The sequence below is a fragment of the Lepidochelys olivacea genome, assembly GCF_965140295.1.
Source record: "Lepidochelys olivacea isolate rLepOli2 genome assembly, chromosome: 4".
Classification (NCBI taxonomy): Eukaryota; Metazoa; Chordata; order Testudines; family Cheloniidae; genus Lepidochelys; species Lepidochelys olivacea.
In genome coordinates, this window is record NC_140414.1 from 149,807,021 (window position 1) to 149,818,018 (window position 10,998).

Genomic DNA, 10,998 nt, shown 5'->3' on the forward strand with positions numbered 1-10,998 from the left:
GCTCCCCCTCCTGCCAGCCAGGTCGCCATGGGGTTCCCCAACATCGCTGTCTGCCAGGAAACTCCACAAATTCCTAAATGCAGGTAAGTGGTGCCACAACCCTGCCCACCACCCCGTGAGACCTCATCCAAGGTGCCCGATCCCCTCGAGCCTCACAGCCGACCCAGAGCCCCACCCAGACCCAGAGCGCCACTCGCCGCACTACACTGTCCAGTCTGCCACCGGCTGCCCGGGAGGACATGGTGCCAGGCTGCTGCCAAGGCCCCCGGTGGGTTCCCAACCTTCTGTCTGGGACCATCCGCCCCATCTCAGCCATGATGCCGCGGGCTGGTGCCTCCAAGCACCGTGGAGAGACGCTCCCAGCAGCCTGACCTGCTGCTGCAGCTGCCTCCCACTGGGCCCACGCTGCGAGGCCAGGCCAAGCCACTTCTCCTTGCTGGATACATGCCAGTCAGTGCCCAGCTACCCAGGGCCAGGTGGGGCAGCTGGTTTGGAACTGGCCTTTATTTCCTGCTTTTCTCTGCTTTCAAGCCACTAATCAATAGGAACGTTGCTGAGGTCAAACTGGGCTGGGTGCCTGCCTGCCACTTGGGCCCTGACATGCTTGAGGAAGCAGAGGAAGGGGCATGGAGGGGCCAGGGTGGCAGAGCCATGGAGAGGGCAGGGATCCTTGCCTAGGGCAGCACCAGGGCAGGGCGTATGAGCCCCAGTGGGCAGCACTGAGGGCACCTTGGATGCATAAACAGGAGACTATCACGTAGGAGAAGAGAAGTGATTTCCCCCTCTGTATCTGGCACTGGGGCGGCCGCTGCTGGACTCTTGTGCCCAGTTCTGGTGCCCACAATTGAAGAAGGCTGTTGACAAATTGGAGCGGCATCAGAGAAGAGCCACAACAATGACTAAAGGATTGGAAAGCCTGCCTTATAGTGACAGACTCAAGGAGCTCAATCTATTCAGCTCAACAAAGAGAAGGTTCAGGGTGACTTCATCAGTCTACAAATGCCTACGTGAGAAACAGAAATTTGATAATAGAGGGCTCTTCAGTCTAGCAAACAAAGATGTAACAATGCCCAGTTGCTGGAAGTTGATGCTAGAAAACCTCAATCTCTGTATAAGACAATTTTTTTAAAACAGCGAAGGTAATGAATGATTGTAAGAACTTCTTGTGGGTCGTGGCGGATTCTCCATCCCTGGGAGATTTTAAATCTCCATTGGGTGGGGTTTTTAAAAGATCTGCTCTAGTTCAAACAGGAATTAATTTCGGGAAGTCCCATGTCCTGTGCTAGGAAGCAGAACAGACCAGATGACCACAGTGGACCCTTCTGGCCTTGCTATCTATGAACCAATGACTCTGTGAGATGGAGACGCCATCACTTCCCTTGGGAGTTTGTTCCAACGATTAATCACCCTCACTTGACAACTATCTTCCTAACTTCTAAGAGGAGTTTTGCTGGCTTCAGCTTCCAGACAATGGTTCTCGTTCCACCTTTCTTCACTGGCTTCAGCAGTCCTTTCCGTGCCCAGCATGTTCTCCCCATCAAGTCCTCACACCCTGTACTCACGTCACCTTGCAATCTTCCTTTTGCTAAGCTGAGTGGATTGAGCTCTTCTCTGCACCCTCTCCAGTTTTTCAACATCCTTTTTAAAAGGTGGGAACCAGAATGGGAGCTATATTCCAAGTACCTGCCTCACCACTGCCATATACAGAGGGAAACTCACCTTGGTGCTCCTACTCATGACTCCCCTGTCATACATCCAAGCATCACATTAGCCCTTTCACCCACAGTATTGCACCGGGAGCTCATATTGCTTTGCTTGTCCACTATGGCCCCTGTACGAATCAAGTTTGTTTGACCCACAAAACTAGGCTGAGTGGCATTAATTATATTCCTATTCTTTAATTTTTCATTATCTAACTGAATCTTGTATCTGCTTTTCCATTATTTTGCCCAGGACTGATATCAGGCTAACCAGCCTATAGTTCTTGGGTCATCCTGTCTGCCTTTACTGAACATTTGCACAACATTAGCACTTTTCCTGACTCCTGGAATTTCCCCAGTATTCCATAATTTATTAAAAATTAACATCACCTGGTCAGAGATCACCTCAGCCAATTCTTTTAGGACTCTTGCGTGCAAGTTATCCAGGCCTGCTGATTTTAAAATGTTTATCCTTACATTCAACTTGATGGCATTTCATCATTTGGATATTATACAATAACTTCAGAAGGCAGCATCTGATCAATACAAGAATCCTATTGATTTTGATGACAAGTAGGAAAACCAGAAGGTGAAAATTGGGGGGACACAGAGCCCCGGCATGTGATCAGCAGAGTCGGCAGCTTCAGCCACCTGTGTAATTGTCTGCAGATCAAGGAACCAGTTGATGGCACCATCGACACCTCCCAGCATAACCACCACCCAGTCAGCTCTGCCCACCCCCCAATGCAGTGTACCGTGTTAGAGAGAAATTGAATAAAAAGGAGGAAAGTTAGGGATGGCAGAGAGCCCCTGGAATGGGAGGGAGAGGGAATAGGGGATGCAGAGCCCCAGCACAGGGGAGGAGAGGGGTCCCTGGCACTGGGCAGTTGTTTCTGAGCATAGTGCAGGCATGAGGGGCACAGGGCACACTGAATGGCAGACTCTGATCAGACGGGACATGGCTGGTTCCCAAAACCTCAATGGCCAGATTGGGTTTGCAAGAACAGAACCAAACCCAGCTGGGAAATTGTTTGTGGGCACGCAGCAGGAAAAGGCTTTGCAGAGCTGGCCAGGTCGCAGTCCGCCCCCATGGAAGGCATCTGCCCCTTCACCAGGTCAGATCATCACTGCATCTCGCTGACCCCGCAGGATCAGGACTAAAAACGCCATCATTCACCTGCAGCTTGCCAAGACATGCCAGCCCTTCCTGCTGAATGAAGACCCGGGCACTGCTCCCCCGCACCTGGAGCACTGACATTCCCTGCATCACCGGCTAGGCTGCTTTGTACACATCAGGCCTGTGCTCGTCCCCAGAGAGCCCCCTTGGTCCAGATCTCCAAAGCCATTAATGGACTCAGTCTGTTCTGGGCTTTGTGACTGGCTACTTCCCAGCAGCTGGGACCTTGGCAGCACAGTCCCAGTACTGCAGAGCTCACAGTCTGAGCTGCCCAAAGGGAGAGGGGACACAGAGCAGTGGGTTTTATTGACCTTTCTCTCTCTTTCTCAGCAGAGGGCACTTGAGTTTTATTGACCCTTTCGAGAATGGAAGGCAGGGAGTCTGGGGCATGTTGGGCCCAAACATTCAAACCTTCCAGCATGAGACCTCAGCCAAAGGGGCTACAAAAACAGGGGAGCAGAGGGACTAGCTCACACACAATGGAAATATTGGGGGGGGGCGGGGTTTCAACACCATGTAAACTCACGGAGACAAGAGTGGGACTCGGAGGGGCTGAAGCACCCACTGCAGCACCCCGGATTGGGGCAGGGAGCAGTTGGAACCACTGGGACCCCCCTAGCCTGGGACTCTCCCCCTCTTCCCCACGCCATCCCCTGTTCACAGCTAGCTCTCCTCCTTCTTCCCCCATGAGCAAGGGCAGAGCTCTGAAGTGAGACAGGAACAGAAACATAGTCCAGCATGATGGAGAGACAGCAGATGTTTCAGTTCTGTGTTTGGAAAGAAGCAAAGTGAGGTTTCCACATCTTGGAGATAATGAAATGCTCTCCAGTCCGTCAGTAACAAGGGAGTGTGTTAAACAGCAGCTGCTACAAATAAACAGCTTTGCATTGGCAGAACCGGATAACTTGCACCCGCAGTGTATGAAAAGCATTGGCCCAGGAGCTCTCTGAATCATTAGATATTTTTCAACTTGGCTGGGAACAAGGGGAAATTCTGTGGAACAGAGCTCATGGTGTGCCAGTATTTTAAAGGGGTACATGGGATGACCTGGGTTACTACAGGCCAGATGGCCAGACATTGGTCCAGAATAAAAGTCATGGACAGGCTGAGATGGGAGGCAACGAGTCAAGAATTAGAAGATAGCAGCACACGTAATGCCAGTCACCAGGGGTTTATGGAAAATGGGTCTTGTCAAACAAACGTGTTATTGATTTTAATGAGATCCCACATTGGACTGATAAAAGAAATGTGTTGTCATAATAGACAGACTTCTAGAAGGCATTTGACTTTATCCCACGTGACATTCTGATAAAAAGATCAGCACTTCACAAAATCACTGTGGTCCATAGTAAATGGATAAACCGGTTAACTGCTAGAGCTAAAAATGTAACTGTGAATGGAGAATAGTCATCCAATGAGGGTGTTTCTGTGCGGGTCTTAACAGGGATCTGTTCTTGACCTGATGCTTTTCAATATCTTTATCCATGATTTGGAAGAAAATATAAAACCATTCAAGGGGTGTTTTCTCTCTCTGGGGAACGGGCTGCAACTCTCGCCCTGTCTGAAGGACGTTTTCTCTCTAGGTGAATTCAGCAAACCAGCAAGGAAAAACCGGAGACACAAATTCTAGTTTTCACAACACCCTCATCCTACACCCACCCACTGATGGCCTGCTGGATTTGCTCCTGAGACCCTAAGGACCCCAGGATAGGCCTCTGTCACATGACGTGGAGGAATAACTATTGATCCCTAGGGGAGCAGCCACAGAGGGGGACATGACACACTTTGCCAGTCAGTCACACACCTCTGCTACAGAGCAGGACTCCCAGGTTCTAATCCTGGCTCAGGGAGGGTAGCATTGCCCCATGGTTAGAGCAGAGGCAGCCAAGCAGTGTGGCCAAGCAGCTGAGAGCTGCACCCTGGCTCCAGCTCTGCCAAAAGCGCCTTTGTGCAGCCTCTTGGTGCCTCATCGGTACGACAGGCTGAGCCGCGACTGCCCATGCGCAGGATCTGAGGCCTCGCTCAGTGCAAGGCACTGCACAGAAACCCGGACAGCAGCCACACGGGACTCCCGAGTCCCAGCCCACTGCCCCTTCCCGTAGGCTCCAGGATATTGGGCGGGGAGCCCAATGTGGCACAGCAGAACAGGCAGCCCCCCATCACATGGCACGTGCAGCAGCCCAAACAACCCAGCCACCCTGAGAGCTCTGCTGGGAGTCCGCCAGGGTAGGGAGGGCACAAGGAGAGAGAAGAGGCAAGACCTGAGCAGTGGCCAGGGGCTGGATTCTGCAGGGCTGGGAGGTCGGGGGATGCCAGGAAGGGGCGCCAGCACTCTGGCACCAGCGGGTTAGATAACCTGAGAATGGAACGGGCGTTTCATGCCTCTTCTCGGGGCCCCCCTGGCTGTGGGAGGCTCCTCCCTGCACTCAGCCAAGTTCTGTCAAGGTCGGGGGAGAAGAGGGTGTTTCTGAGAGGGGCAGGGCAGAGGGGTCCGACACGCTGGCTGAGGTGGAGAGGTGGGCGGAGCACTGGGCTACTCACCTCATGAGGGGACATCCCCGACACTGCCAGGCAGCACATTCACAATGCAAAGGAAACATATTTCACCCAACATATAATTAGCCTGTGGAACTCACTGCCACAAAGTATCACTGAGGCCAAGGTCTCTTCAGGAGTCACGAGGCTCAGACATTTGCAGGGACAATGGAGCCACACAGAGTTACACTGGAGAGCACCAAAAATTCAGCCAGGCTGTAACCCTCCACGGCGCAAGCTGGCCAGCGCAGTCAGCTGGAGCCTCCAGCCTGGGGCAGGCTGCTCAGGAGGGGCTCTCAAGGGCTGCAGCAGCTGGTGACAGGAGCTGTCGTACAGGAGCCTCGTGTGATCCCGACTGGCCACTCCAGCGGCTCGGGAGCCTGGGTTGCGCACTCTGGCCAGAGACAAGGTTTCCTCTAACTGGGGTTGTGTGCGAGGGGTCCCTACCCAGAGCAGGACATTTGATCCACCCCGCACCGAGCCAGACGTGCCTGCCTCCCCAGCATGAATGGGCCTCAGAGACCTTGGGGAAAGGGCTCGGAAGGACTGACAGGCCTTAAGCAAACAGCAGGGAGGCAGTTAAGAGAGAGCCCAGCTCCCTGTGACTGCTCAGGAAACCTCAGGAATTTACTGACAGTGCCAATGAATGGGCCAAGGCCACCTCCTCGCAGGAGCGGGGGCAGGAAGGAGTTAACACTGCCAGCTAGAGGAATGAGAGGCCTTGCAGAATCCGGGAGAGGGGGGCAAGGATGGGGACTCAGCAATCCTCCCACACCTGCCCACCTCCATGCTGGCCCCTTCTCAGACCCTCCCCGCGGTTGTCCCCTCACCTCGGGGCTCAGGGAGTCTTCCACCAGCACTAGCATTGGGGAGTGTCCCTGGGCAGCCGGGGCCAAGCTCTGCAGAGCTCAGCAAGGACGTGGCCTGCTCTGCTCTGTCATCTCTGCTGACAGCACCCCTGGAGCTCTGCCCTCCCTCACCTGCTCATCCAGGCCATGGCTGAACCCTGCCTCCTCTTCCTGTTGCTTGTCTCCCTTTCTCCCTCCCCTCCGCTGGGACACCCACCCCGCCCCATGCTCCAAGTGGCCCTCCTTCCCCTGCACCAAGCCTGTGGCCCTTGGTCCCTGGCCCACCCCCTGATGTGGTCAGTGTGCGCTCCAGAAGGGATGTGGACCATTAGGCAAGGGATGAGAGAAGAGCTCCAGGAACAATGTGAGGCCTGGCAAACCAGCCCTGTAGCAAGACCCTGAAGCAGCTCAATCCAAGGGTAGGCTAAAGGGTGACTTGGCCTTGTCTGCAAGTTCACATTCCAGAGCCCAACAGCTCCCTCCTGAAATGACACAGCAGAAAGCAAGGAAGTCCCCACTGACTGTCTGGAGGCATTGGTGCTGCCAGTGATGTAGCTTGTGGGCCTGGCAGGTGACCTGGCTTCCAGGAAACGCTCCTTGCTAATACAGAGCCTGGGGCAGGGATGGAGCCAGATGCATTGGGGGAACCAATGGTGGTGACATTCCCAGGTGGCACCAGGAAGGGCTGCGGCCCTACCACGGGCAAAGACAAACTCCGGTGCCCCAAGCCCAGACACGCAGGCCAGATACAGCTTGGGCAAGGCTGCTAAGAGAAAAAGCCACAGCTGGAGAATCCTTAGGGGCTCCATCAGTCCCTCTCCAGGGGCCAGGCTGCCCACTACCTGGGGGCCACGTAAAGGCCCCAGCAGAGTCCTACCTGTGCAGAAGCCCTGCCTATGGTTCAACTCAGCCACCCTTCTCCATTCCACGTGTCCACGATGGGCTTGCGGCCCCAGACAGCCCAGCCTCCGCAAAGGGGCTGCAGCTGGGTCAGGTGCTCAAACAGTTCTGGTCTCTCCTGCTGACTGGGGGGGAAGAGTGACCTACAGCCATGTCTGTGCTCTGAGTAACGCCAGGGCCAGGGGGCACCCGTGCTATCTCAGCCTCCACCTCCCTCCTCTCTGGGGAGCTGAACAGCGCCCAGTGCTGCAGCTGGGCCTCTGGGACACGGATTTTGGTAACCCCGGTGCCAGTCAGAGCCAGGGGCACTGTTCTGCCCACTACAGACACGAGTCTGTGTGCACACGAGGAGTGGGGCCTGGCACCACAGAGGTAGTGCAGGGGAGGAAGTGCGGCCAAGGCAATCCTGTGGAAACAGGGTATTTCTGGGGGCTCCCTAGCTTGTGCTGGGGACGGGGCCAAGCCCACAGCCCTGGAACGGGACAGGACACAAGCCGCTGCCCTGGCGTTAACACAGGGATGTCTGGCTGCCAGGGTCTAGCCTGGTACTCATAGTAAAACTGCCTCACTTCTGATCCTTACCCTGTCCGAAAGATTAATTCAGTCCCCTCCAGACTGTGGAAACAAAGCTGACCTGGGCTTTTCTGGGCATCTCTCGGCTATTGGTGGCTAAACAGCCAGAGCAGCATATGCTCCCTCCTCTAGCTACTGCAGAACTGGGCCCTGTCCTGTGGGGCACAGCCTGACCCCAGGCTCAGAAATCTCTTAGCCAATCACAAGGCCCCCTAGCCTGAGAAAGCTCCATCTGGTGAAACAAGCACACGGGGCTCCAGGAGCATGTCCCCCAGGGTCCTGCTCTCTGCCTGGGCTCCCCACTGCATACAGAGCCTGGTTCTGGGCCTCTGGCCTGCTGCCAAGCCCCCAAGATACCTGGGTCCCCAAGAGATGCCTGTGGCCATGATGACAACCACATCACCAGGACAACGAACTGGTTGCCGCATGGGGGACAGCCAGGGGCTTGTGAGAACAGGTGACAGAACCGTCCTGGGAGCCTGCCCTGGTTTCTGGAACTCACTGCCACAGGAGAGGAGACCACTATGCTCCAAAGCTCAGCTCTGTGCCTGAGCTCCCTTGCAAGAGCCCCTCACTCACACATGCTGGCCGAGCCTGGGGCACAGCCCCTTTTCCAGCCCTGCTCACACCAGTACTCCCTGCAGCATCTCCCACGCTGGGTGCACTGGGGCACCCTGCTGATCAGGGCAAGAATACCCATCTAGGCGCTGGCTGCAGCCCCAGGCAAAAGCAATCCCAGCCCAGGAGCCTGTGACCCATTCCAAGGAGAACCGCTTCCCTGCGCTGCGATGGCTGCAGCGGGTGTGACTAGGTAACAACCATGCAGCCCTATGGAGCTCAGCCCCAAGGAAAAGCAGGGGGAGGGCAGAGGAGACTGTGACCCACAAGCGCTGATGGATAGGCAGAGGCAGCTGCAGCTCCAAGGCAGGACTCACCCAGCCATGAGGCTAGAACCCAGGAGTCCTGGCTCCCAGCCCCGCTGCTCTCACCACTAGACCCCACTCCCGTTTCAGAGCCGGGGATAGAACCCTGGCTCCCAGCTCTGCTGCTCTAACCCACTAGTCCATTCCTCCTTGCTTGGTACTGTAACCTCCTCCCCAGCACAAAGTCTCTCTCACTCTGGCCCCTGGCTCAGCAGAGGGGCTGGAGCACAACCCCGGCCTGCGCTGTGAGCTCTGCCTTTCACTGGGAGGCGCAGAGCCCAGCAAGCGGAGCTGGGGCCCTCTCGATGAGGCAGCCAGGGGATGGGAGGCCACCAGTCATTAAAGCTGCCGATTTCTGCTCCTTTCCCAAAGCTGTTGCCGCCCCCAGAGGCTGGGGAGTTCAGTACAGCCAGCGTACCTCTGCCCCTGCAGGCCCCAGTGCCCCCACGGGTACCAGAGCCAGGGAGGAGGGATGGCCAGGGCGCGGCTGGCATGGGGGATGCCAGCACAGCCCTTGCCTGGCTGGGGCGGGTTCTTTGGGGTCCGCTTGGGGCTCAGAAAACAGCAACAGGCAGCCTGTTTGCAGAAAGTGACCTAGACCTAACATGCAGCCACTTGGACAGCTGCAGCCGTCTGCAACCTCCACAGTGAGCTGCTGCCAGCCAGCCCCAGACGGCCGCCGGGCACAGCCCTGCCAAGTGCCACCGGGGCACCGGCTGCTCCATTTGGCTTCCCCGGGGGCAACGACCCTGCCCCACTAGCCACCGCTCGCCTTACTAAACGCTGCTGCAGGAGAGGTCTGAACCCACCCAGAGGCAGACTCCCCCGGAGGATAAAAGGAGCCCGCCCTGGGTCCACCCTCCCCTCCCCACACAGGCTCCTCCAGGAGCTGCCGCAAATTCCAGCGTCTGTGGAAATTCCGCGTCCCCTTCGGAGGGCTGTAAATTACAGCTCAGCAAACAAGCCGCTGGCCGCCAGGAGCCCGAGCAGCCAGCCCAAGGCAGGACAGCTACACAACCCTACACTGCACCACACTCAACAAACAAGCCGTTGTGCTGCAAACCCTGAGCAAGCCCAGCAGAGCACGCAGCGCCCAGCAACACAACCACACCGCACTGTACACTGCTCTCCTCCCGCACACACCCTCGGTGACCCTAACTGCCGAGCCCCAAGCCTTCTACATCCCCCGCAACGCACAGCCCGCAGCCCCCGCACCCGCCGCTGCGCAGCCCCTCTCCCAGCCGCACAACTCCCCTGCTACACAACTCTGTCCGCACCCCCCCACACACAATGCACAAGTGTGCCACACAGCCCTCACCCAGTACACAACGGCACACACGCAGTCCACAGCCCCCTCAACACACAACCCAACCCCCCCACACTGTCCACCGACCCCCGGACACAACCCTCCCCCCTCCGCAACCTCTCCAGTAAAACGGGCCAAGCTTCAGGACCGAGGGAAACAAACCCAGCAGGGCCCCCCCTTCCCCTTCCCCGCCCGAGAGCTCGGCCCGGGGCTCAGCCCGCCCGGGGGCTGTGGGGTCCGACACCGCGGCGATGGGCACCAGCACAGAGACGGCAGCGACTGGCTAACGGGGAGCCCGGGCCGCTGCGCTGCGCTGCGCTGCGCTCCCCCGGCGGGGGGTTACCTGGCGCCCCTGTCCCGGCCGGCCGGCGCTGAGGGCGAAAGGCTGCGGGGCTGCTCCGCGGGGCCTGCGCTCGCTGCTGGGTGGGGCCAGCTCGGCCCCTCTCTCCGCCCCCGGAGCCCTGCGGAGAGCGGCTGCCGGCCAGCGCGGGGCCCCCGGGAGGGACCGGCCCGGCCGCGCCCCGCCCGCTCCGCCCCGCACCGCGGCCTCTGGGCGCTGCGGGAGCCGGCGTCAAACCCCATCGCCAGCGGGCGGCAGCGGGAGGGCGCAGGTCGGACCCCGGGCGGGGGTGTTGGGGGGGGCAGCAGCCCCACAGACCCCACCCCGGGCAGGGGCCGGCCGTGTTGGGGGGGGGCAGCAGCCCCACAGACCCCACCCCGGGCAGGGGCCGGGCGTGTTGGGGGGGGGCAGCAGCCCCACAGACCCCACCCCGGGCAGGGGCCGGGCGTGTTGGGGGGGGGGCAGCAGCCCCACAGACCCCACCCTGGGCAGGGCGTGTTGGGGGGGGGGGCAAGAGCCCCACAGACCCCACCCCGGGCAGGGGCCGGGCGTGTTGGGGGGGGGGGCAAGAGCCCCACAGACCCCACCCCGGGCAGGCACTGCCTATGGAATTCCCCTGTGATGGGTCTGGGGGCTTCTGCTGCAGTTTGATTGTCCCTCATCACTGTAGGGTCCAAGCGCCCCTGTCTTGCCCGG

At 58.2% G+C, this 10,998-nt stretch overlaps 1 protein-coding gene across 3 annotated transcripts in view; it reads right to left on the reverse strand.

The window, feature by feature from the left end:
* LOXL3 (lysyl oxidase like 3) overlaps positions 1-10,559 on the reverse strand; it is a 31,134-nt gene extending 20,575 nt beyond the window's left edge. For all 3 annotated transcript variants that reach the window (XM_084625865.1, XM_084625864.1, XM_084625866.1), the window contains exon 1: positions 10,306-10,559. In XM_084625865.1, coding sequence (XP_084481991.1) covers positions 10,306-10,544 — 239 coding nt within the window. In that variant the 5' untranslated portion in view covers positions 10,545-10,559. The remainder of the gene's footprint in view (positions 1-10,305) is intronic.
* Between the last annotated feature and the right edge of the window lie 439 nt (positions 10,560-10,998).